This window comes from Oryctolagus cuniculus, chromosome 18 (genome assembly GCF_051225735.1).
Source record: "Oryctolagus cuniculus isolate XC-2025 breed Fujian yellow rabbit chromosome 18, ASM5122573v1, whole genome shotgun sequence".
NCBI lineage: Eukaryota > Metazoa > Chordata > Mammalia > Lagomorpha > Leporidae > Oryctolagus > Oryctolagus cuniculus.
This window is the reverse complement of record NC_142884.1, coordinates 41,378,037-41,405,149: the sequence shown is the minus strand read 5'-3', so window position 1 is coordinate 41,405,149 and position 27,113 is coordinate 41,378,037. Positions and strand designations below refer to the sequence as shown.

General features: G+C 44.1%; 2 protein-coding genes and 1 non-coding gene across 9 annotated transcripts in view; 2 read left to right on the top strand and 1 right to left on the bottom strand.

Annotated features, from left to right (window-relative positions):
* Window positions 1-13,922, bottom strand: part of LOC108175508 (uncharacterized) — a 45,508-nt gene extending 31,586 nt beyond the window's left edge. For all 3 annotated transcript variants that reach the window (XR_016224834.1, XM_089319348.1, XM_089319347.1), the window contains exon 1: window positions 13,309-13,922. Coding sequence is in view for 2 of the 3 variants with exons in the window: in XM_089319348.1 (XP_089175474.1) it covers window positions 13,309-13,787 (479 nt within the window). In the remaining variant the exon portion in view is untranslated. The remainder of the gene's footprint in view (window positions 1-13,308) is intronic.
* LOC127487656 (small nucleolar RNA U13) lies at window positions 397-502 on the top strand. Its single transcript, XR_007914705.2, has one exon. It is a non-coding gene; the product is annotated as a small nucleolar RNA U13 (small nucleolar RNA).
* Window positions 13,923-14,047: 125 nt separating the features above from the next.
* NETO2 (neuropilin and tolloid like 2) overlaps window positions 14,048-27,113 on the top strand; it is a 70,700-nt gene continuing 57,634 nt past the window's right edge. For 4 of the 5 annotated variants that reach the window (XM_051833887.3, XM_008248376.5, XM_017337621.4 and 1 more), the window contains exons 1-2: window positions 14,048-14,223; window positions 25,717-25,773. In XM_051833887.3, the coding sequence (XP_051689847.1) occupies window positions 14,190-14,223; window positions 25,717-25,773 (91 nt within the window). In that variant the 5' untranslated portion in view covers window positions 14,048-14,189. The remainder of the gene's footprint in view (window positions 14,224-25,716; window positions 25,774-27,113) is intronic. The other variant, XM_017337622.4, reaches the window with a different exon arrangement.

Genomic DNA, 27,113 nt, shown 5'->3' with positions numbered 1-27,113 from the left:
AAATAAGTCTTTTAAAAAAAAAAAAAAACTTTAAAGGGCACTCATTTTTCCTCAGTTACTAATATAAACAAGACTGCACTGACATTGTTAGATTCCATGGACCCTCTGTTCTCTAGGGATAGACTTAACGGCTGGTGTCATCACTTACAATCAGGGTCCTCAACTGGGGTCTTGAAATTGATGGAGTTCATGTTGAGAAATAAAGTCAAATTTACTTTTATCTTTTAATTCTATTTCTTAATCACACCATAAAATCCACTATATTATCAATAAATGAGGAAACTCATCTTCTCAATAAACAAAATGATTTGGCAAAATCTAATATCCACACTTGCTTTTCTAAAAGTGTATGCAAACTTTAAACAGAACTTCCTTAATAATAAAGGGCATATATTGATCCTTTCTGTGGCCCATAAACATGATGATTGGGTATACAAACATCTATATGAGATGTGCCTCCCTCTAAACCTTGTTATAACATTGGTACATGGCCCATCTGATGTGAAAAAAATAAACAAAGGGCATCTATTAAAACATACACAACTAAAAATATACTTGATGGTGAGAGATGGAAGAATGCCCTCATCCCACTAACACTTTCCAAATCATACTGGATATAGTAATAAGAATTAATAAGTCAAGAAAAGAGGACGGCGCCGCGGCTCACTAGGCTAATCCTCCGCCTTGTGGCGCTGGCACACCAGGTTCTAGTCCTGGTCAGGGCACCAGATTCTGTCCCGGTTGCCCCTCTTCCAGGCCAGCTCTCTGCTGTGGCCAGGGAGTGCAGTGGAGGATGGCCCAAGTCCTTGGGCCCTGCACCCCATGGGAGACCAGGAGAAGCACCTGGCTCCTGCCATCGGATCAGCGCGGTGCGCCAGCCGCAGCGTACTGGCCGCGGCGGCCATTGGAGGGTGAACCAACGGCAAAGGAAGACCTTTCTGTCTCTCTCTCTCACTGTCCACTCTGCCTGTCAAAAAAAATAAATAAAATAAAAGGTATATGAATTGGAATAGAAGAAATCAACTGTCCCCATTAGCACATGCCATGATTATGTAGAAATTTGCAAGGAACCTACACACAAGACACACACAACTAAAATAAATAAATGAGTTAAGGCTGCAGGATACATGGTCAATACACACACACATATACATTTCTACATAAAGGCTAGCAACAGTTGACATTTTTTTTTTTTTTTGACAGGCAGAGTGGACAGTGAGAGAGACAGAGAGAAAGGTCTTCCTTTGCCGTTGGTTCACCCTCCAATGGTCGCTGTGGCTGGCACGCCAGCGCACCGCGCTGATCCAAAGCCAGGAGCCAGGTGCTTCTCCTGGTCTCCCATGGGGTGCAGGGCCCAAGGACTTGGGTCATCCTCCACTGCACTCCCTGGCCACAGCAGAGAGCAGGTCTGGAAGAGGGGCAACCGGGACAGAATCTGGCGCCCTGACCGGGACTAGAACCCGGTGTGCCGGCGCCACAAGGTGGAGGATTAGCCTAGTGAGCTGCAGCACCGGCTTAACAGTTGAAATTTTTAAAATGCTATTTAAAATAAATTCAAAAATTAGGGCCACTGTTGTGGCACAGTGGGCTAGCATGCTGGCAACCTATATCAGAGTGCCAGTTCATATCCCAGCTGCCCCACTTCCAATCCAGTTCCCTGCAATGTGTCTGATAAAGCAGCAGAAGATGATCCAGTAACTTGGGCCCCTGCCATCTTCATAGGAAACCCAGATGAAGTTCCAGGCTCCTGGAGAGTCTAAGAGGGAGCAGTAATGGCTCAAGTGATTGACTGGGTCCCTGCACCCATGTGAGAAACTTAGAATGAACTCTGAGGTTCTGGCTTTGGCCTGGCCCGGTCCCAGCCAATTACTGAGGGCATTTGGAGAATTCAGTAGCAAATGGGAACTCTGTCTATATCCATCATGTGTGTGTGTGTGTATGTATACCTCTCAAAGAAACAAATAAAAAAACACAGTTGGGGGAGTCAAAAATCAAACTACTTGACTTTAAGATTTCTTATAAAGCTATTGTAATTAAGATACTGCAGCACAGCCAAAAAAAATGGATGTATGGATCAAAGAGTCCAAAAACAAACAAACCCACACAAAATATAGCTATTTGATCTTTAACAGGGTATAAAAGTGATTCAGTGGAAGGTAGTCTTTTTCAACAGTGTCAGACAACTGGTTATCTATTTGCAAAAAAAAAAAAAAAAACTAAAACACCTTTGACACCTTATATAAAAGGTAACTCAAAATGGGTTATATAAATTAAATACAAAACTATAAACCTTTAGAAGAAACAAAGAACTGGCATTAGGCAGAATTCTCAGGCATAACACCAAAAGTATGATCCAAAAAAGAGAAAAGCTGGGGAGGGCATTGTGGCACAGGATGATTGGTTAAGCCACAGCTTGAGAAGCAAGCATCCCACAGCAGAGTGTTGGTTTAAGTCCAGGGTATTCCACTTCAGATCCAGCTTCCTTATAATGCATCCTGAGAGGCATCAGATCATGCCTCATGTGCTTGGGCCCCTGTCACCCATGTGGGAAACCTAGATGGAGTTCTGGGTTCCTGGCTTCTGCCTTGCCCAGGTCTGGCTGTTGCAGACATTTGGGGAGTGAACCAGCAGGAGGATGATCTCTCTTGTTCTCGCTCTCTTTCTCTCTCACTGGTGTTCTACCTTTCAAGTAGATGAAAATGAATTTTAAAATAAAGGAAAAACATTAATGAATGTTACTTGCTATGAATAAAAACATGTTTATTTGCCAAATACACTTTCAAAGCAATGAATTTAAAAAGCTACATATGCAAAGAAAATACCTATAAATCACATATCTAAAAATAGACATACCCAGAATACAGAACTTCCAAAATTCAACAAAACAAAAAACCTAATTTGAGAATGGGCAAAAACCAGAACACACACTTCACAAAAGAGGATATGAAGGGCAAATAAGAACATGAAAATATGTTCAACATTGTTAGCCATTAGCAAAATGCATGTTAAAACCACCATACACCTATTATAATGGCCAAAAGAACACCGGTAATCCTCAGTGCCAACCAGAATGAGAAACAACTGGAATCTCATACACTGCAAAAGGAGAAATCTACTCAGGAAAACAGTTAAGCAGTTTTTAAAATCCTTGAATTTTTATTCATCAGTGTAATCAGTTAAAATGGTATTTATATGTTTAAGTAAATAAAAGATAACTGGGGCCAGCGCTGTGGCGCAGTGGGTTAAAGCCCCTCCTGCAGTGCCAGCATCCCATATGGGCGCCACTTCAAGTCCCGGCTGCACCTCTTCCAATCCAGCTCTCTGCTATGGCCTAGGAAAGCCATGGAAGATGGTCCAAGTCCTTGGGCCCCTGCACCCACGTGGGAGACCTGGAAGAAGCTCCTGGCTCCTGGCTTCGGATTAGCTCAGCTCCAGCCGTGCGGTCATTTGGAAAGTGAATCAGCGGAATGGAAGACCTCTCTCTCTCTCTCTCTACCTCTACCTCTCTCTGTAACTCTTTCAAATAAATAAAATAATTCTTTAAAAAAAAAAAAAAATAGGCTGGCTCCACAGCTCACTAGGCTAATCCTCGCCTATGGCACCAGCACTCCAGGTTTTCGTCCTGTTGGGGCACCGGTTCTGTCCTGGTTGCTCCTCTTCCAGTCCAGCTCTCTGCTGTGGCCTGGGAAGGCAGAGGAGGATGGCCCAAGTGCTTGGGCCCTGCACCCACATGCGAGACCAGGAGGAAGCACCTGCCTCCTGGCTTCGGATCGGCGCTGCAAGCGAGCCATGGCGGCCATTTAGGGATTGAACCAAAGGAAGACTTTTCTCTCTGTCTCTGTCTAACTCTGACTGTCAAAATAAATAAACAAATAAATAAATAAAAGATAACTTTTACAGCAGCATGATAAAGATCAAATACCTAAGAATGAATAAAGCAGAAGAAGCACCATACCTCTGTGGGGTAAATTATAAAACTTTGCTGATACACATTAAAGAAATTGTCAATAAATGCAAATCTGTACTACGTTCATGGATAGAAATTACCAAGCTGTTAAATCCAACTTCACTCAATATTCCATTGAGTTTTTGTTTTTATTACTGTTAAGCTGTTTCATCAACAACTTGACAAAGAACAAGGACATAAGCTACCAGATACCAAAACTATTGATGAATATAGATAAACAGACAAATGGGTCATATCAGAGAATTTAGAGATAAAATTCACATATATGGATGTATTTTTCAAGAAGATGTTAACAATGTAGAGTAGTGAAATAAAAATAGCCCTTTAAGCATAAATGAGCCTGAGACAATTCACATGAAAATTAAAAATTCATTGACCTCTAACACACAGAAAAAGGAACTCTAGATAGATGGAAGACTAAATGTGAATTGTAAATGTAAAAGCTTTTGTGCTTAATATAAGTAAATAACTAATCCTGTAGGAGTGAGGGTGGGTTTTCTATCACAAAAAGCACTAGTCTATAAATGAAATGTTGATATACTGGATTACATTAAAATTAGTAATTCCTGCTCATACCCGGACAGTATAAAAAGGGTGAAGAGACAAGCCACTAAATGAAAATAGCTTTCAACACATATGACTGATTAGTATCCAAAATACAGAAATTCTACAGGGCCAGCACTGTGGCATAGTATGCTAAGCTTCTGCCTGCGGCGCTGGCATCCCATGTGGGTGCCAGTTCGAGTCCCAGCTACTCTACTTCCGATCCAGCTCCCTGCTAATAGCCTGGGAAAGCAGTGCAAGACAGCCTATGTGTTTGAGCCCCTGCACTTATGTGGGAGACCTAGAAGAAGCTTTGAGTTCTTGGCTTCGGTCTGGCCCAGCTCCAGCCATTGTAGCCATCTGGGGAGTGAACCAGCAGATGGGAAAACTCTCTATATATAATTTTGCCTCTCAAATAAATAAATCTTTAAAAAAAGAAATTCTACTAAATGATTTAAAAGTTAAAAGCCCAATAAAATATTGGTAAAAATGATTGACAGATAAGAGCTGACAATAACCAAATGTTGCTATGGGTGTGGAATGACAGAAGTCTCATATACTGTTTATGGAACTCTGATATAAAGTGGTTATATCACTTTATAAAGTGTTAGTTGCTTTTACCTGTATGTATTAAAGTTGATGACATGTAAATCTATTCACCAATTCTACCCTTAAGAAATTTTTGGATATAAGAAGTGTTCATAAAGCAATGCTCAGAATGGCCAAAAGCTCTAAGTGCCAAAATGTCCATCAACATGGATTTGTGTACAATGAAGTACTGTAAGCCATGACATTTAATGAAGTACTGCTGCTCAGGACATGGATAAAACCTACCAGATTAAGCCAAAAAGCAAAACATAAAAGAATACATGCACCATCATTCCATTTATTTAAAGTTCAAAAATAGGAAAAGCTAAACTTTATTAAGGATGAATTTATAGGTGAAAAACTGAAAAGGTAAGAAAAAATGATAACAAATTCTAGAGTCTGGGAGATTATGATCAGGCAGAGACACACAGAAGACTTTGTTTATTTGGGTGGTATTTCCATGACTGTTAACTTTTAAATTAAACTACACATACACATTTGTTTCAGATACTTTTCCAAATATGTATTATTTTTCATGATTTTTTTTTTTTTTTTTTTTTTTTTTTTGGACAGGCAGAGTGGATAGTGAGAGAGAGAGACAGAGAGAAAGGTCTTCCTTTGCCGTTGGTTCACCCTCGAATGGCCGCCGCGCCGGCGCGCTGCGGCCGGCGCACCGCGCTGATCCGATGGCAGGAGCCAGGAGCCAGGTGCTTTTCCTGGTCTCCCATGGGGTGCAGGGCCCAAGCACCTGGGCCATCCTCCACTGCACTCCCTGGCCACAGCAGAGGGCTGGCCTGGAAGAGGGGCAACCGGGACAGAATCCGGCGCCCCGACCGGGACTAGAACCCGGTGTGCCGGCGCCGCTAGGCGGAGGATTAGCCTAGTGAGCCGCGGCGCCGGCCTATTTTTCATGATTTTTAAAAAATTATTTTTCCCATAGATCACACTATTTAGAAATGAGGTTTATTACAAATTTTATAACACAAAAATATTTTTTAGATTTGTTGCTATTACAAAAATTTAAATACCTCCTTTACAAAAATATAGAGTTGAATGTGGGGAGCAACTCGGACTAGACTAAGTTACTGGAATTAAGACTTATTCTATGCATCTGCTCTCCCACAATATGGCGCTGAGAGAAAGAGACCAAACAACCTCTACGCAGCTGCCTCATCAGTTTGACAAGCTGCAGGAGCTGATCCTGCTCCTGATTGGAGGAGAGCAGCGTGCTCGGCGTGTGGGTAGCAGAGTTGGGATTGGTGGAAGAGGACTATAAAGGAGGAGAGAGACAACATGCACCGGGGAACATCCGGATAACATCTGAGCAGCCCCCGAGAGAGCCAGCCAGTGGTGTGCCACTCCTCCGCGGAAGTGGGGAAAGTGGCAGGGGGAGCCGCGGAGGTGGAGGGGTCGGCAGCGAACCCGGGAAGGACCAGCAGCAAACCCGGGAAGGGCCGAGCAGACAAAAGAACAGCGCAGAGTCCTGTGTTGTTCCTCCGCGAATGGGGGAGCGACAGTTGAACATATGCCTTCTAATCACACTAGTATTTGGTATACCAGCTAGCACAGATATTCAGAGCCCACCAAGCCCTTAAAATGAATTTATAAGAAAGATGTAGTATCTGACGCTGGCGCTGAGGTGTAGTGGGCTAAGCTTCCACCTGAGGCACCAGCATCCCTTTTGAGTCCCAGCTGTTCCTCTTCTGATCCAGCTCTTTGCTGTGGCCTGGGAAAGTAGTGGAGGATGGAGTAAATGCTTGGGCCCTTGCACCCCCGTGGGAGATCTGGAAGAGGCTCCTGGCTCCTGGCTTTAGATGGGCTCAGCTCTAGCCACTGGGGCCACAGGGGTGTGAACCAGTGGATGGAAGACCACAGTCTCTGCCTCTCTGTAACTCTGCCTTTCAAATAAATAAATAAATGTTAAAAAAAGAATTTTACACTTTAAAACTATGATTTCCCATTGCATAAATAAGCATGTATTTGTTTCAGCTTGGAATAAATAGGTGTAAGTATGAAGTAAATGAATTGCCTTTCAAAATTGAGATTTTGGGACCAGCGCTTTGGCATAGCAGGTAAAGCTGCCACCAGCAGTGCTGGCATCTCAAATGGGTGCAGGTTCTAGTCCTAGCTGCTCCACTTCCGATCCAGCTCTCTGCAATGGCCTGGGAAAACAGTGGAAGATGGCCCAAGTGCTTGGGCCCCTGCACCCATCCTGGCTCCTGGCTTCAGCTCAGCTCAGCTCAGCTCTGGCCATTGTGGCCATTTGGGGAGTGAACTAGTGGATGGAAGATCTCTCTCCCTTTCTGCCTCTGCCCCTCTGTAACCCTGCCTTTCAAATAAATAAATAAATCTTAAAAAAAAAAGATTTGGGCTTTTAAGAAAAAGATTCCATCTATATTGGCCACATAATTTATTTATTTTATTTAAAAGAGTTACAGATAGGGAGACAGATAGGGAGAGATTTTCCATCCACTGGTTCATTCCCGAAATAACCCTCACCTCAACAGCCAGGGCTGGGCCAGGCTGAAGCCTGGAGCCAGGAGCTTATTCCAGGTCTCCCATGTGGGTACAGGGATCCAAGTACTTGGGCCATTTGCTGCTACTTTCCCAGGCATTAGCAGGGAACAGGATCAGAAGCAAAGCAGCCAAAACTTGAACTGGAGCCCATATGGGATGCTGGCACTGCAGGCAACAGCTTTACCTGCTATGCCATAGCATGGGCCATGGCCCCATTATTCTAAGAAATATAATTAGTGCCTTTATTGTTTTTTTTCACAATCAAATGACAGTAACTGATGATCAGAAAAATGTCCTGGCAATGTGATGTTTTCCTGATAGAGCTGAAATACTTTAGTACTGATAGGAGGTGGTATTCATCATAAAAGCTTTCTTGGTTTGGGATTATGCTAACCAGAAATTTGTAAACTAGCTTAGTGGACAGTGTTGCCAAAAGGCAGCTCTTTTTCTTCTTTTTTTTTTTTAAGACTTATTTAATTTATTTGAAGAGGAGAGTTAGAGACAGAGAGGAAGAGATAGATCTTCCATCTGCTGATTCACTCCCCAAATGAACGCAAGGGCTGGGGCAGGGCCAGGCATGAGCCAGAAGCTTGGAACTCCACATCCAGGTTTCCCACAGGGGTGGCGGGGGCCCAGGCACTTGGGCCATCTTCAGTTGCTTTCTCAGGCACAGTAGCAGGGAGCTGAATTTGAAGTGAAACAGCCAGGAATCAAACCCACACCTATATGGGATGCTGGCATCATTGCTGGCTCTACAAAGCTGGCCCCAGCTCTTCTTCAATATCATTAAACCAGGAAACTTTTTGGCTCATGTACTTTATGTACTGAATCATGTCATTCCCCAATTCTTTTTTTTTTCTTTAAGATATATTTTGTTGGAAAATTAGAATTACACAGAGGGAGAGAGAGGGAGAAGGAGACAAAATTTCCAACCTCTGGTTCACTCCCCAGATGGCCACAATGGCTGGAACTGGGCCAGCCAGAAGCAAGCAAACTGGAACTCCATCTGGGTCTCCCACGAGGGATGGAGGGGTCCACATACTTGGCCATTACCTATTACTTCCCCAGGCACATTAGCAGGGAGCTGGACCAGAAGTGGAACAGCTAGGACTGGAATCTGCACACCTTAATCCACTGTGCCACAATGCCTTGCAGGCCCCTCCCCAAATTATTATACTGAAGTCCTAACCCTGTTTGTGACTAAATTTGAAGACAGGGCCATTTAGGAAACAATTAAGGTTAAATGAGGTCAAAGGGTGGGACCCTAATCCACTGGGACTGGTGTTCTTTGTTTTCTAGAGGGAGGAAGGGAGGAGGAGAAAAAGAGGGGAAGGAGAAAGGAAAAGAGGAGAGAACTCAATCCCCAAATGCCAGCAACCACCAGCACTGGGCCAGGTCAAAATAGGAGCCCAGAGCCCAATCCAGGACTCTCACATGGGTACAGGGATTCAAGTATTTGAACTATTACCTGCTGCTTCCCAGGGTGTGCATTAGCAGGGAAGTAGATGGAAAGCAGTGTGAGATTTGAGTCCAGGCATTCCCAAATGCGATGCAGGCATTCTAAGTGGCAGCTTAACCACTATACAACAACGCCCACCCTGAGCTAGTGTTCTTTGTAAGAAGAGGAAGAGACAGCAGGGGTGCATGTGTACAGAGTCAAGAGCACAAGACAACATAATGAGAAGACAGGCAGGAAAGAGCCTCAGTAGAAACTGACTTTGCTGGAACCTTTATCTCAGACTTCCAGCCTCCAGAAAATGAGTTGCTATTTAAGTCACCCATGACATGGTTGGTATTATGTCACAGCAGCCCAAGCAAACTAATACAACACATAAAAAATTAAAGCTTTCCTCATTTCCTTCCTTCAAACATCCCTACAGGGGCCTGCGCTGTGGCACTGTGGGCTAAGTCTCCAACTGCGGTGCCAGCATCCGTTATGGGTGACGGTTCAAGTCCCAGCTGCTCCTCTTCTGATCCAGCTCTCTGCTATGGCCTGGGAAAGCAGTGGAAGATGGCCCAAGTTCTTGGGCCCCTGGATTCTGGCTTTGGATTGGCCCAGCTTTTTTTTTTTCCCCACTAAATTTCATCATTATTATTCATCACTATGTTCCCACATTTACAAACAGTAGGTAAAGCACTTTGAGAGTCTGATTTTAAAGCTTGGCTATTTTTTTTTTAAAGAGTAGTTTATACGAAAAGCAATTAGAGAAAAAGAGAACTCTTTCATCACTCTCCAAATGGCTGCAACAGTCACAGTTGGGCCAAGTTGAAGCCCGGAGTGAGGAATTCCATCTGGGTCTCCCACATGGGTGGCAAGGAGGCAAGCACTCAAGCCATCTTCCACTGCCTTCTCAGGCACATTAGCAGTAAGTTAAATCAGAAACAGAGCAGCAAGGACTTGAACATCACTCTGATATGCAATGTCAGCATTGTAGGCCATGCTTAACCCACAGTGCTGTGACACCTACCCCCTCAAAGTTTGACTATTTATAAATTCCTCTAACTTCCTTGGTTATAGCACTGTGTTAGTCTACTGAGACTGATAAAACAAAAATACCATAGACTGGGTCACTTAAACAACAGGGTTGTGTTTTCTCACAGTTCTGAAATCTGGAATTCCTAGATCAAGGCACCAGGCAATTCAGTTTCTAATGAGAGCTCTGTCTTCCGGGCTTGCAGATGGTAGCTTCTCACTTTGTCCTCATGTGGCCTTTCCTTGGTGCTTGGGCATGAAGCGAGAGGGTAAGCTCTCCGGTGGATCTTCTTAAAAGAATACTAATTCTGTTAGATCCCAGCCCCACCCTATGGCCTCCTTTACCCTTAATTATTTCCTTAGTGGCCCCATCTCAAATTATAGCCACACTGCAGCTTAGGGCTTCCACATACCCTGGGGAAACACAAACATCCAGTTAATATCAATCTCTAAACAAAACAACCTGCCTTCGTAAAATGTCATTTAATAAACTGTTACCACTCCTAAACTACAACAAAAGAAAAAAAAAAGGCAACATAAATCAATTACATAATCACTGGAATAAAACTGTTGTTTTAAATGATTCATGATTCATGCAAAAAAATCAATCAATGCCATGCAACACAATTCAAGAGCTACAGGGGACTGGGTCAGAGAAAACCAAACTGAAGCTATAGGAATGATTCTGTGAAGAACTGGAGTGGCTATGCCTGGAAGAACAGGTGGGATGCAGTGAAAGCCCAGTTCTCAATCACCTGGAAACTGGCAGGTAATCTGGGAATACACTAGGAGCTCCTAGGTGGTCTTCCGGGAAAATAACAATTCAAATACAGAACTCCCCAGCTGAGAGAGATGCAAACTGCTTTCCTTTTGATTTAGCTAACATATGGTCACACAGTAGTCTCAGCTATGATCTGTGCTTTACTACATTCCTCGAAAAACCTACTACAGATGCTTACACCAGCACATCTAAAAGATAGGTGTCTTAAAGGGGAATCACAAAGTGAACATTCTCAGTTGCAACTTACTCCCAAGCCAACATACTAGGTTTTATCAAAATGATACTACCAGTAAGAGCTACTAAGCTAAATGAAGAAGTACTATGTATCTACTTTTTAAATTACTACAGATTCTCTAATCTCTCCTCTTCTTTTACATCCTCAACTGAACTGCCAGATTAACCTCCTCAGAACTCCATTAGCCCCGCTATTAAAAACTGCTCCTCTGGGAGCTGGTGGTGTGGCACAGCAGGTTAAGCTGCCAGTTGGGACACTCACATTCCATATCAGAGTCCAGGTTTGAATCCTGGCTGCTCTGCTTCTGATTCAACTCCCCGTTAATGCTTTCTGGGAGGCAGCAGACGATGGTGCAAGTACTTGTGTCCCTGCTACCCACATGGGAGACCCAAATGGAGTTTTAAGCTTCTGGCTTCAGTCTAATCTAGACCCAGCTGTTGTATTTGGGGAGTGAACTAGGAAACAAAGATTCGCATTCTCTCTCTCTCTCTCTCTCTGTTGCTCTGCCTTTCAAGTATATAAAAATAAACATTTTTAAATAAAACTATTCCTGTGACCTCCTGAATCAAGTGAAAGAGATTTCTTCTCCCTATCAGTCAAGCAAGTACAATCGACTTCTGAATCAATGGGTTCTGCATCTATGGTGGACTCAACCAATCTCCAGCGGAAACTATTCAGATTTTAAAAAAAGTGTCTAAACCAAACATAGACTTCTTGTCATTACTCCTGAAACAACAGAGTAGCACAACCAGTTACATAGTGTTTGCATTAGAGGAGCAACCTGACATGATTTAAAGCATACAGGAGGAGTCGAAAGTCATCTCCATTCATAATGCTATTTCACTTGAGGCACTCGAGCATCTATAGATTTTGGTACCCAGAGGGGTCCTGGAACCAGTCCCCTGTGGATTCTTGTATCTCCAGAACCAAAGCCCACCAATTTCAACCTGCTATTTTAACTGCTCCTAAACACATCTGCCACAAATTCAATGTTCACCTCCTGCTCCTTGCCTGATGCACTCTCCTCTACCCTTGCCATCTGGCCTTTCCATTCCTTGTGTCACCTCCTCCACCAAGCATTCTGATGACATCACACACACTGATTTCTCCTTCACTCAACCACTGTGCATTTAGAATCTATTTTGTTTCAGAAGCTGAGAAGGCCCCATCCTCCCAATCCTTTTTGTTCACGGTTCTCTGTGACTTAGACTTAATAGCCTTATTACTTCCTGCTACTATATATGCTCCTTTATTACATCTGTGGAATAGATTCTTTCTTCTGTGTCTGGAGGGAGCGGTCCCTTCCCAGGTTGGGAGGGACCAAAATACCATCATGGTACACGTCCTGCTTGGTTTACTTTTTCCTTGGAAAAGATTCCTAGATGTCTTACGTATTGGTTGGTGCTTGCTTGCAATCTGAGTTGCAGGTGATTGTCCTTAGGAACCCACTTTCACATCTCCCCCAGAACACATGGAGAAGCATCTTGGTACTAATTGGTGTCACATATGTTTTTCATTTGTAACCCTTGTGAATTACACTTTTGTGCCTTTCTTGAAGGGAGACAAGAAAAGGAAAAAGAGCCCGATACCCTTGGAATATTTTCCTCCCAGTAGCCCGACACTGTGCTTAGTTAAAGCTTGTCACATATTCATGACATCCTAGTAGGTACCGGGTACAGGCGCTAATATTCAATCAGGAATGGGAGGACCTGCCTTTGGTGGTTTCCCCAGTGACACTCATTGCTTTCTATGCACAATGAACATCCAATAAGTCGGCATCCAGTGAAAACACTGACCAGTCTCCCTGTCTTCAAGCGGCTTATATTTGAACAGTGTGGGGCTGGGAAGATTCAGGTGATCAGAGTCACAGTGCTACGCAAAAGATAAAACAGGACAATACTACCAACTGCGCGGGCTGTTGGCAAACGCGGACTTCGACAGCAGCAGGGTTAAGCGACCCATCAGCACGGCTTAGCTGGGGAGCCACAGCCCCAGGGCTCAGAGCCCTGCTCCCTCACCCAGTGCGTGGCTCCGGACAAACGACTTAACTTCTCTGGCCTCGGGTTTCCCGTCCACGACAGTGCCTGCCCCGGCGAGTCTGGGGAGGAAGCGTGTGGACATGGCCAGCGCTTGGCTCTGGGCCTGGCGACGCCGGGAGCGCGCAGGGCACGCAGCCATCGTGACCGCGGGTCACAGGAACTCACCTGCGCTGCCGGCCCGCTCTGCCCGGGTCCGGCCTCCCTGCCTCAGGCGGGCAGTCGAGCACAGCTGAGCTGGGGCCCAGTTTTGACCTTGAACTGAGGTCCTGGAGGACCGAGGGGGTCGGCTCCCCTTCCCACCTGCGTGGGCGGCCGGGCACCGGACAGGTGGGCAGCAGCTGCCGAGGCGGAGGTGGGCGGCGGCGGACGCCTTCAGGCCCGAAGCCTTGAGGGCTCGACTTGCTCCCCCCGCCCCACTCCCGGGCGCCCCACCGCGGCGGGGGATGGGTCAGCTCTCCCTCAGAACCGGGCTCCCGGAGCCGCGGCCCCAAGCCTCCGCGGCCCGCCCCGCCCCCAGCAATAACGGTCGCCGGCCGGCGCGCGCCGCGGGCTGAGGGCGCGAGGCTGCGGGCGGACTCGCCAGGCGATTGGAGAGGAGGGGCGCCAGGGGCACGCGGGCGGGGGCGGGGCGGGGGCGGGCACATGCGCACGGGCGGCGCGGCCGGCACGCGGCGCTCGCGCTCCCCGCTTAAATGAGCCTGGCGCCCGCCACTTCAGTGGAGCCCGCGCCACGGCCGCGGGCGGAGCTGCTCGCGCCTCGTCCCGTGCTTTCGCTTCGGCGCGCCTCAGCTCCGGGGCGGTCGATGGAACGGGACGCCGCGCAGTCGGAGGCGGCGACCGTCGGGGAACGGGGACGACGCGGGACCCCGCCGAGGGGCTGGGGCATGGCGGGCCGCGGCATCTGAGCCCTGTCCCGCGGGGAGGGGAGGCAGCCTGCTGGCCGGCGATGGGGACGGAGCGGGGCTGCAGCCGCCGCCGCGCAGGGCCGTGAGCGCCGCGCCGCCGCCGCCTCAGTCCCTTCGCGAAGAGCCGGGCCGCTCGGGAACATGGCCCTGGAGCAGCTCTGCTCGGTCCTCAAAGGTAAGCGCCCGGGGCCGCGGACGGCGCCCCCTGCGGGCCGAGGCCGGCGCCTCCGCGTCCCTTCCCCGCGCCCGGCACCCGACGCGCCCCTTTGTCTGGGGGGCTCGCGGCCGCTCCGAGCGTCCCGCGAGCGCTCGCGCCCTTCCGGACCGACTTTGCTTCGCGGCGCTCCTCCTGCAGCCCTGCGTGCCTGGCGAGGCGTTTTGCTGGGGCCGTGTTGCTCCTGGAGGGTCCTCGGAGGCTCTGCCCCCAGCGCCTCGGGGAGAATTCCTCTGACCTCGCCGCGCGAAGTTGTGGGATTTAGTGTCCGCGGGAGCTCAGGCCGGCCCTTCGCAACCTGTCACAGCAGAAAGTAATGCCGCTGCAACAATAGGAACCCCGATCGAGAAGCGGCGGCGGGCGGCGGCGCGGGCCTGCCCGGCCGGATCCCACCTGCTGCGACCGCGAAGGCTGCGGCACCACTGCGGGCGCCGCGGACCCGGCCGCCGGCCCCTGGGCAGCGCCCGGGACGCCCCGCTCCCCCGAACCGCACTCTTCCCGCTCGCTTCCCCGAGGTCTCGGAGTACGCGGGCGCTGGTGTTTGATGCTGGATACGGAACGGTCGCTCGCCGGGAGCTCAGAGACGTGTTCTAGCGGCCCTCGCTGCCCAGGGAGAGTTATGTGGGATAGGAATTGATACACGGTAGCCAATAAAGGTGGTGATACAAACTTGCTTCTGAAACTCGGACTGAATAAATCTTTTAAGTTCTCAGTACCACTGCTGGATCAAGGACTTCCCTCTCCCCCTTCTGATTTAGATTGAAAATTGGATGTCTGTGTATTTATAACGTGATTTTGTGTATGTACAGAGGGAGGAGGTAAGACCGTGCTACCATCTATAGAATATTTTTGGAGGTTTTTTTCCTACTTCGTATTAACACTTTTGTTTCAAATTTGTTTTCCTAGCGAGTTCAGGGTAATTTTGCTTTTGACATTAATTAGACAGATTAACTCCAAATACTCCTAAACTCATAACTGAGATTTCAGCCGTTTAAAATATCTTAATTGTACACTGACATAGTAGGTGCAGCTTGCACCTAGGACTTTCTAGGTGATGAATATTTCAGTCAGTTCATAAATTCTGGTGATTCCTTCACTACGAACTCTGAAATTCTGTAGTTTGTCCTAGCTGTAACTCCCAGTTTATATAATGAGAAATTGAGTTTGTCTTCCTCCCATGATAAACCACATGCACCGTGGTCTCCGATAGTGCCGCTTGTCCGAATTCCCTGCTGCCGTTAACGATGTCGCACGGCGGCAGTAGGGTCGTCAGGGTGGCCTGAAGGCCGGTCCGAGGAGGCGGCCCATCCGCCGAGAAGCAGCGATTCGGGCAGAACCTGGCAAACCTGAGCCGGGCCGGGCAGAGTCCGGGCAGAGCCTTCTCCAGGGGAGGAGGGATTTGCGGCTTTGCTGCCTCTGCCGTGGGTGCACACTGCCCTCTCTGGCCGCCCTGGCGAAGCGTTTGATTGTTGCACCTTTCTGAAAAGGAATTCCGTGGCGTTGGCAGAGCTACAGTGAAAATAATGTAGTATCTGCTTCCTCTTCTTAATGTTCCCCGACCTACGCTGTTTTTGCATGCTGGAGTATTTTCAAGCACAAGTCAAGTTGTTGTTGTTGCTGTTGTAAGCTTACTAGAAAGCAGTTTGTCCTTAAGCGTTCTAGGTACGGAGGACTTGATCTGGAAAGATTCGATGTATTTCTAACAAAAGTTGATTCTGAGAAGGAAATCTGGGAGACTGAAAGGCCAGAGTGAAGGGAGAACTTAGGTTCCATTGCACTCATTAGTATCACCTGTTTTTTACCCAAATACATGCATTACCTAACTAAAAACATTGGTATTTAAAAATTACCTTTTAACAACATTGGCCTTTCCCAACATCCATTGTGTGCCTCAAGGATCCTTGTAAGGCAGATTGCTTCAGCGTGGAGGGTTCTTTTCTGAAGCAGCTATTTAACGTTTCATAATTATAGATATTACCTACCAGTAGCATTGTTTGCAATATTATGGTCAGTTTCTACTAAAACACATCAGCCATAATGAGTATGGGAGCTTTAAAATAGAAGGCAGTTTTAGTTCATTAAGATGCCATTTATTCTATTTTTACTTTAAGCAGTGAGAACAAAAGAATAACTCTATGGGCTTTTTAGACCTTTTGTTTACAGTATTACTGAAGCTGAATGGTTCACTTTTAACTGTGTGACCGACCACTGCATATCTTAACAAAATTTGAGTTAAAAACTGTCAAAGTTAGCTAAGCATTATTGTCCCATGAAAATACTACCTTAGGATCATAAACCTGTCTTTTTGGTCTTATTCATTCTGCACACTTGCTTTGGAGAATCCTGTAAGATTCAGTGATATTTAAAGCCGTGTAAACTGTGGTTAAATGTATCCTATAACAGCCCAAATATCCCTTGGCACTGTATTTTTAAAATCTCATTTGAGACTGAAATGTTAAGTCCTGCTCTTCATTGTTAAAGTTCATCCAAGAACATAAACTACAGAAATAAAGATCATACTGAAAAGCCACCCCTTTAATAGTAAAGTTTTTCTTTTTTTAAGCACAGGTTTGTTAACATTAACTGTCAGCAGGAGTTAGAAAACTACTCTAATGTTGTCTATTGGAAAGTTTTTATTAAACAATGGTTTTATTATAAATCCTCATCTAGAATCCAGCTTATCTGCATTTTAAAGCCAAACTCCCATTTTAAGAAAACTGCATTACAAAGCAAGTTCAAGTCAAAGCTACTTTCAGTCCCTTTTGGAATAAGATAGAAAAATGTTAGACTATAAAGTTCATATCTAAAGTTTTAAAGCAACTATCTGAATTCTGCTGTTGGGTTACCACCATTTCACATAGAGTAATTATTTATCTTTAAAATAGGTGTCCTGTAAGCACTTTGGGGTCTCAATTATTAGTTTTGAGTTGGAAAGGAAGAGCCTAGGAGATTATCTAATCCAGTGGTTTCCAAATTACCTTTAACAGCAGAACTCCTTCAAAGAAACTCAGAAAATAGTCCTAAAGAAAAAGAAACCCAAGACAGTGGCTCTGGTTGATAGGCCGCCTGGCCTTCCGCAGCCTGCTGCTGGTGTTCCTGCACAATCACCGCGTACAGAATGCTAATCTGAAAGTGTATTTCTGGTAAAAATAGGAGATACTGTGTATGAGCATGTTAAAACTTGGTGGTGGTTGCTGTGGATTTTAACGGAGGACTCCTGTAATAAACACAGGGCTTACACGGCTGCCGTCTGAGTGGCAGTGTGATTAGCATGTGTAGGCTGGATTGATCCTTAAGTTCACCATCTACCTTCTGTAGTAAGGCTGGGGTAGGTTAAATTTGGGTATCTTTTTTGTTATTGTTCTTTGGAACATATTATCAAAAACAAATTACTGCTCCACCAGGTAGTAGTGGACTATAACTGACCTGTATTCTGCTTTCATTATAGAAAATTATAACGAGCAGGTAGTTATACTCTGGCATCTTGTTTTAGATTTAGCAAGTTAGGTTTACCATTTAGGTGCTGAAAACAGAAAGGTTTAGAAAAATACACATTAAATTACAAACAAGGTAAAATAAGCCAACGTAAGGAAAGAATAGCAGCTAGGTGTCTGAGGAAGGGGGGGGATATTACTTTCCCATCCCCTTACCTGTACTCAAGTAAAAAGAAGCTGGCTCCTGTTAGAGATGCATCTTTGTCAGTGCAGGGCTGTCTGAATTGTATGTTGTGGTTACAAAGAAGATGTAATCAGTGTCCTGTTTAGTCACTTCAGAGTGTATTATCTAATAGGTATTGAGTGCTGTTGTAGGATGGGCAGTCTTTTCACACTGGTAATACATCCCTGTGCCAGACAAAGCCCTTCTTCCCAATAAGAAAAGACAGACGAGACAAGCCTTGGAGGCTGGGGATTGGGGTTGGGAGAGACCAGTTAATATATAAATAATAATGAAAGCAACCCAGGATGACTTAGAAAATGCAGAGGTTATTTAGAAATCAGGAAGCCTCACAAGACCTGAAGGCCTAGAAATAACTGGCCACGCAAAAAGATTCTAGGCAGAAAGGCACAGTTAGTCCCAAAGACGAGAATTAGTTTGGTGTATTGAAGAAGTCTTGTGCAGCCGAAATGGCAATCAGAATGTATAAGATGGGTGCCAGGTCCCGTAGCACCTCTGCAGTCAGTCAGGAGTATGGATTTATTCTAAATGCAACGGGCCTCTGTTGGGTGATTTTTATGAAAGACTGTGATGTGATCTGTTTTGCAAAGATCGTTGGCTGCTGTGTACTTTAGATTTTAGCAGTCTTCACATACATATTTTACCCTTCTTAAGCAATTCTCCAACATTTTTGTGAAGCTCAAGATTGCCCAAAATATGCACTGTATTTCCCAGCTTTCCTTAGGGTTTTGTATGGCCATGTGACAAAGTCCAGCCAGTTAGATGTGAATAGAAAAGGGTGTGTACAACTTAGGAGGAAGTGTTTTTGTTTAAACCTGTGGGGTTTTTTTTGTTTGTTTTTGACAGGCAGAGCGGACAGACAGAAAGGTCTTGGTTCACCCTCCAATGGCTGCCACGGTTGGCGTGCTGCATCCATTGCACCGCGCTGATCCGAAGGCAGGAGCCAGGTGCTTCTCCTGGTCTCCCATGGGGTGCAGGGCCCAAGCACTTGGGCCATCCTCCATTGCACTCCTGGGCCACAGCAGAGAGCTGGCCTGGAAGAGGGGCAACCGGGACAGAATCCGGTGCCCTGACCGGAACTAGAACCCTGTGTGCTGGCGCCGCAGGCGGAGTATTAGCCTGTTGAGCCGCCAGCCAACCTGTGGTTTTAAAGTAACTAGATTCTGGCAAAAATTTTTGAATGATTTATTTTGAAAAAGTTACAGAGAGGGAGAGACAGATCTACCCACTGGTTCCCTCCCCAGAGGTAGGCCAGGCCAAAGCCATGAGCCAGAAGCTTCATCCGGGTAGTCCCCCTTGGGTGGCAGGGACTCAGACACTTGGGCCATCTTCTGCTTTTCCCAGGCCATTAGCAGGAAGCCAGGTCGGAAGTAGAACAGCTGGGACATGGACTGACACCCATATAGGATGCTGGCACCACAGGCAGCAGCTTTATTTACTGTGCCACAGTGCCAGCCCCCCGGCAAGTACTTTTTAAGAGGATAGGGATGTCTTTATGCTGACCAAATACAGGCATATTACCTCTCATGAAGAAATAGTGATTGGTACTCCAGCATTCATATTGAGCCATAAGGTAAACCTTGAAATGAAAGTCATGGGGCCAGCACTGTGGCTCAGTAAGTTAATCCTCCACCTGCGGTGCCGGCATCCCATATGGGCGCCAGTTCTAATCTCGGCTGCTCCCCTTTCAATGCAGCTCTCTGCTATGCCCTGGGAAAGCAGTGGAAGACGGCCCAAGTGCTTGGGCCCCTGCACCCTCGTGGGAGACCCGGAGGAAGCTCCTGGCTCCTGTCTTCAGATCAGCCATTTGGGGAGTGAACCAGCGGACGGAAGACCTTTCTCTGTCTCTACCTCTCAAATAAAATCTTTTTTAAAAAAATAAAGGAAATGTTAAATACTATCTTATATACTAAAGGCATGTTGGAGCATCTGGAGTGTTGTGTAGTCTAATAGATTTAGTGTGACTCACAAATATTTTTAAAAAAATGAAAAGTCACACACAGCTAAATAATAAGGCACTAAGGTCCCTAGTAATGATACAGGCTTCACTCTGGACCTGGGCATCTTGTCTTTAGTGTGTTAACAGAGGAAAACACTTCAGTCTTGCTGAAACCCTTCCTTTGGGTTTTTGTTATTCATGCCGAGCCTAATGCTAACATTATGAGTGTGCAGAAATCAGAAAGCAACAGAGAAGAAAGCTGCCAAGTAGTAATAGAAGTGAAAACTCTGAATGCTAGGCCAGCGCTGCTGCTCAATAGGCTAATCCTCCGCCTGTGGCGCCGGCACACTGGGTTCTAGTCCTGGTTGGGGCACCGGATTCTGTCTTGGTTGCTCCTCTTCCAGTCCAGCTCTCTGCTGTGGCCCAGGAGTGCAGTGGAGGATGGCCCAAGTACTTGGGCCCTGCACCTGCATTGGGAGACCAGGAGAAGCACCTGGCTCCTGCCTTCGGATCAGCGTGGTATGCTGGCCACGGCGGCCATTGGAGGGTGAGCCAACTGTCCACTCTGCCTATCAAAAAGAAAAGAAAAAAAAAAAAAAAACTCTGAATGCTGTCAAGTAAAATTAGTCTAGAAAGAGTTCCTAGGGAAAGCAGGTTTTAGATGGTGTAAAGGTAGTTGTGTAGAAGCAAAAACAAACCCATGACAAGTGCACATGCCCAGAAACTATGAGAAGTATTTGTGGGCATTGTAAGAATAGGTAGTAGAACATTGACCTCAAGAGCAACATTCCCAAAACTCAGCTCATTTTTGCTTACCTCTTGCCCTGCCCCAACCCATCCATGTTGGTCTAAACTTGGTCCCTGCCACCACCAGAGGAGAACAAAGGCAGCCTCTTTCTGCTTTGTTCAGTAAACTATCATTTTCCTATTACGGAGGTCCTCAGAGTGTGGTCCTAGGTGAAGCAGCTTCAGCATTGCTAGAGGATTTGTAAAAATGCAGGTTCTCATCTCGCTGCAGAGCTGGATTGGAATCTCTGAAAGTGCATGGATCTCCTCCCTACTCTGCAGTCTGTGGTTAAATAAGCTTTGCAGATGATTATAATGCACACTAAAGTTTGAAAACCACTGTCCCAATGACTGGGTTCCCAAACCTGTAAGTAGAATTACTGGGTGCACGTTCTACCTTCTTAAGCCAAGGTACATTTTACCAGATTAACTCCCACAAAATCATGCTAACTTAAAATCCATTGACAGGATATGATTGTGTCAGTTTCCTATATGCCGACCAGCACTAGAACCTATGTTTTTTAATATTAGACTGAATTTTTTGTTTTTACGTTTGGTACATTTTTCTGATGGCATAATCTTCTTTTCCTCCCAGTTATTTGTAATGTATAAATTAAGTATTACAAAAGGACTTCAAACAGTAAATGAGGGGAGGAGGAGCGTTTGGCACAGCCATTGTTTAGGACGTCTGCATCCCAGATGTGGTGCTTGGGTTTGAGTCCCAGCTCTACTCTGTTTCAGCTTCCTGCCATGCACACCCTGAGAGGCACCAGGAGATGAGTCCCTGCCACATCCATGGAAGAGACCCATAGAGAATTCTGGGCTTCTGGCTTTAGTCTGGCCCAGGCTTCGCTGTTGTAGGCATTAAGCTTATTTCCCCACAAATTTTTTCAAGCTCTTCATGTTATATGTATTATACACACATGTGAATAAAATATGTAAAATATAAAACATGTTTTTGTCTAATGTGCTTTTCACCCAAGTGTGTACAGAATTCACCCTCTTTTTAAATACATAGTTTTTGTTCTTGTGTTTATCTTGAAGTAGAGATCAGATATTTTTCCAAATAGTTGACATATTCCAAAGCCATTTATTAATTTCACTCTTTCACCAAGGAATTCAGATACTATATTTCCTAATAAATTCTTGGGTATAAATGAGTTTATTTGTTCCTGAACCTTTTCTTCTATTTCCTTATCTGTAAACTCCTGGAAAATAAGATCTATCTGGTTCATCAGCCCCAGGAACTGATTCACTCCCTCCTGCGTATTGGAAACTGCATGTGTTTAACAGATCATCTATTTCTTCGTGGACTGTTTCTGTATTTTTAAGTGACTGGAGCTTCACAATAAGTCTGTTATTTTTATTTTAGTTTTATGCATTTTTGCTGTTTCTAAGTTTGATTTGGCCAATGTAGAAAGTCTTCAAGATGAACATCAAACATTTTTCTGGGGAAAAATTAGATTCTGATTAAAATATCATTAAATACATGACTTACAAGAATTGTTGTCTTTACAACATTGTCTTATTAACTAGAAGCATGTTACTTCTCTATTTACTTACTTGTTTTTTTTATTTTACTCTTGCTTTCTTCCTTAATAGATATAGTCATTTTCCAAGTAATTCTTTTGGGGTTTCTAGGTTTTAAATAACATTAATCATGAACAATAGTGTTGTCTTCTTTCCACTGTTTTTTCCATCGGCCCGAGTTGCTACAGTTAAGTAACAGTGAAAAGAATAAATGTGACTTTTTTTATTTTAACAATTTAAAGTAGGGCCTTTAAATTAGAAGACCCGGTGACAAGGTTCTGTGCTTAGAGCTAGCAAGTCAGTGATTCAGGGTAAAAAAGAGGTGGAATAAAGGGAGTGGCCTTGAGGATTTGTTTTAACACCTTGAATGGCACCTATTTTCTATGGTTTAAGAGACTTGCTTTCAAGTTAGATCTGTACACAGGTTATTACAAGGCCTGAAACAAATTTGCGCTTAGTGGTGGACATTACCTTTTTCAAGCATCAAACCACAAGCAGTTCTCTGCATCAGCAAGTTGCATGGTTGCAGAGAATTATTTTGGTTTGGATTTATACCTTAAGAAATTAGTGCCTTCTTGAATACATTATCTTTGAATTTAGATGTGTAGTGCCTCTGGATTTCAGAATCATTGATCCTTTAGTGAAGAGGAAGAAGAAACAGTGGCACATGGATTCAGACTAAAGAGAGGACACGGCAACACAGAGCTGTTTCACTACTAAAAGATTTCAATGTTTGACATTAGTGGAATTTATTTTACTATCTCAGCTTGATTGTAACTCAAGTGTTGTACAAAGATTTTTATATAACCTGGTAAATTGTGTTTTATACAGAATTTTGAATAATAAAGTCACTAATCACCAAAAAGTGTGTCAGTAAATATTTCTATTCTTGATTGCTGTGTGAATTTGCCCTATTTTTTATATGTCATCTTTATATTCAGTGGCACGGCTCATTTGGTTGATTGAGATTTGAATAGTAATTATTTGGGAAAAAAAATTGCAAGCAGCCCTCTCAAAGTAGGAAAGAATATAGTGATTTTATTTGTCTTGCAATTTTATTTTCAATATGATTGTTCTACCTTGTATATTCTGTGAATATTTCATAGATCTGTTACTTTACACAAATATTTATCAGTCCTGTATATTAAGTTTCCTGGCACAGTTCATCTTTTTTTTCATAGTTGTACCGTTTTGATTTCTTGCCTTGCCTGCCGGCAGTTTTGGCATTACTTGTTTTAAAACTGATCTATAAATGTGAAAAGTGGTAGATAGTTTTGCCTGTGACTCCTGAGGGAAAGGTACATTGAGCACAAAATTTTGACCAGTTATGTATCATCGAGATGAAATACCTTGGGAAATATGACTCTTAACAAGATAAATTGATACAAATGGATGTGTTATTTGCTGGATTATTTAATATCTGGTACAATACCTTGGGTTTCTCTTTGGTTATACATCTTCTGTGTTTATTTTTGTGTTTTTGTTTTTGTTTTTTTTTAAGTTTCTAGGGGCTGGTGTTGGCATAACAGGTAAAACTGCCTCCTTTAGTGCCGGCATCCCATTTGGGTGCCAGTTCAAGACCTGGCTGCTCCACTTCTGATCCAGCTCTCTATGGCCTAGGAAAGCATTAGAAAATGGCCCAAGTTCTTAGGCCCCTGCACCTGTGTGGCAGACCCGGAAGAAGCTCCTGACTCCAGATCAGCCTAGCTCCAGCCATTGGGGCCATTTGGGGTGTGGACCAGCAGATGGAAAATTCTGTATCTCTGCCTCTGCCTCTCTGTAACTCTGCCCTTCAAATCTTTAAAAAAAAAAAAAAAAAAAAATTAGTTTCTAGACCTTTCAGATCCAGTGTAAAGATGTGAAGAGCATGACTTTGAGGGAAGAATTGTTTCTATGTAACAAGATCTTCAACACTGCTGGCAACCAAAGAATGGGAAAGGGGAAATTAAAGTTGAGAGAAGTCAGTGGACCAACTCCTTGACCCCTGACATCCTGCAAGTTACCAGTTGATTAGTGTTCATGCCTCCATGGTTTTGCTTAAGCTAGTTTTTTCTCCCTCTCCTGGGTTCAAGTTCTGTAAGATCCAATCAGAATATACCTTTGTTTTGTTTTCCAAAAATTTCCTTGCTCTGTTCCTCTTAACTCCCTGCAGAATAAGTGTGTCCCTTCTCTGTGCTTCTGTGTACCTCCTGCTAAATCCCTTTATACCTTATATTATAGATTGACTTTGAAAATTGGCTCCCTGTGTATGCTAGTTTATAGTAGAGTAATTGGCACAAAAAGTGGTACTCCCATCATCTCATTTAATGTTTATAACAGCTAAGAGAGCTGATGTTATAAATCATCCCCATTTATAAATCATCTCCATTTTATAAGTAAGTAAACTGAGCTAAAAAGGCCTCAAAGTTGGCTCAAGGTAAAACTTGAATCCCAGCCTAGATTCAGCTAACTCCTGAAGTCCATACGCTTTAAGTTTTCAAAATTTAAAGGGGCCGGAAGTAAGTTCTTATCCACTGGGTCACTCTCCCAAATGTCTGTAACAGCCAGGCAGAAGCCAGGAGCCAAGAACTCAACCGAAGTGTCCACATGGTTGGCAGGAACAGTCACTCAGCCATCACTACCGTCTCCCCAGGGGCCACATTAGCAAGTAGCTGGAATCGGGAGCCAGAGCCAGGAATCAAACTATGCGCTTCCACGCAGGATACAATCATGTTAACTGCTAGGCTGAACACCTGACCTGTCATTCATCTTAGCCAGTTTGCTGCATTTCTGTCACACCTGTGTGTCCTCTGTCTGCTCTCCAGTAGATATTTTCTAAGTGCGTACTGACTGAAGGATGAGAACACCAGTTCACATAGTAGTTCAGAGCAGACTGGTAGGCTCTCTATTCAGAGAGGATGCAGTATTTGTACAAGTAAAATTTTTTTTGCAACCTTCACAACACAAATCATTCAATATGTTGATTGTGTCTCAGAAATGTTCAACTTGAGAAATTTGATTTCTAAATATGGCTAGCTTTTATAACACAACAGAGCATCATACTGCACTATAACATTATGAATGGATTTTTAGGGATGTGCTGCCCCCTTACTTCCATCTTTATTGTGAATATTCTCACCAGTAAGATAATCTAATTGAACTTAACACTGGCATAACACATTGCAGTGAGCCATAACACATATAAACTCTGAGATGGAATGCGGTAAATTGAGGAATAATTAAGGTTAGCAAAGTCTGTTGCAGGAAACAAAAGTGATCTTGAGAATCTTAAGTTAAAAAATGCTTTAAATGCTGTGGATCGTGAGTACTTCTATAAATGAATACAAAATCCATTGTTTCTTAGGTTGCTTTAAGGGTCAAAGAGTCAATGAGAACAGAACATTTAAAAACACCTAAAAATATTGAGAGTGAATTTAAGAAAGCAATTAATATTCTTTTTCAGTCACTGATTTTCCTTTGTAGACTTAGTAAAATGAATACAGATTGAATTTTGTAACTTTTTTTCTTTTCTGTTATTTCCCTAGTGTTCTTAATAACAATACTTGTAGTGGAAGGGATTGCTGTGGCCCAAAAGACCCCAGGTAAAGTATTTACAGTGATAAGATTGCATGTTCAGGGCAGTGGGATGGCTTATTTGAAAAAACTGAAACTTTTTGAGTATTATTTCCATAATCCCTCTTGGTATCCCAGTGACCTAAGGCTTTTTATCAAACCATCAACCTCAATTCAACTGGATTCAGCTGCAGTTAACTGGAGTAATTTGTCAACATAAAGTCCTGTCCTGATAAATTTTAAAAATTGGCATCACTAGTAGATCTAGCACACTGGATTATTAAATGAGATTCACATTTTAACACTAAGCAAAAATCCCTTTTCCAGTGTGAATGAAATATTTCCATCAATATTTTACTCAAAGCCCTTTGATCCTGTTCTGATTGTCCTGATTTATGAAAGCTTACATAGTATGATCTTATTTATTTGAAAGATAAAGCTTCCCTCCACTCCCCCAAATGCTCACAAAGGCCAGGGCTGGGCCAGATTGAAGCCAAGAACCATGAACTCAATCTGGGTCTCCCGTGTGGGTGTCAGGGACCCAAGAACGTGAGCCATCATTTCCTGCCTCCTAGGGTGTATATCAGCAGGAAGCTGAAATCGGAAGTGGAGCCTGGACTCAAAGCCAGATGCTGTGATATGGGATGCAGGTATCCTAGGTTGGCATCTTAATTGCTGCACTAAATGCCCACCCCAGATAGTGTGATTGAGCCAGATTTTCATGTCAGAGCTGAATACATTTCATGTATAACCTCATTTATTATTTATTTGATCAAGTCATATATAAACAATATAAGAATCCAAGTGTACTAAAAGTTTAATTAGGAAAACTTAGTCTTCTACCCTATCCCATGTCCTGATCCATGGACGTAATTATTTTAGCTGATTCTTTTTAACCTTCTTATTTTGAACATTCTCCACTGCTGTTTGTTTCTGTTATAGACATTAAATACTGATTTCTCATCATGGAAGATGTGAATTTAGCTGTTTCACATACCTTCATTCCACCCCACCCCCCGTCCATACTTCCAGTTAGATCAGTATTCAGGATTACATTATAATGTGAACTTTGTCTCTAAGAAATTTTTGTTTTAGTTCTTCTTTAAATTTTACAGTTTCCTCCATTTTCTCTGTTCCATCTTAGGAATCTCTGTTTTGGTTATAGCTCTTTTTTTTTTTTTTTCTTTTCTATTGTCCATCTCTCTTTTGGGTTCATATTCTGAGAGACTGCTTCAGCTTTCTCTTCTAAGGTAGAAATTTGGAAGCTTTTTGGCTGAACAGTCTGCCTCACTGTGCAACTCTGCTGTTGTAGAAAGTAGCCACGGACAACACACAAAGTGATGGGCCTGGATATATTCCGTAAAATTTA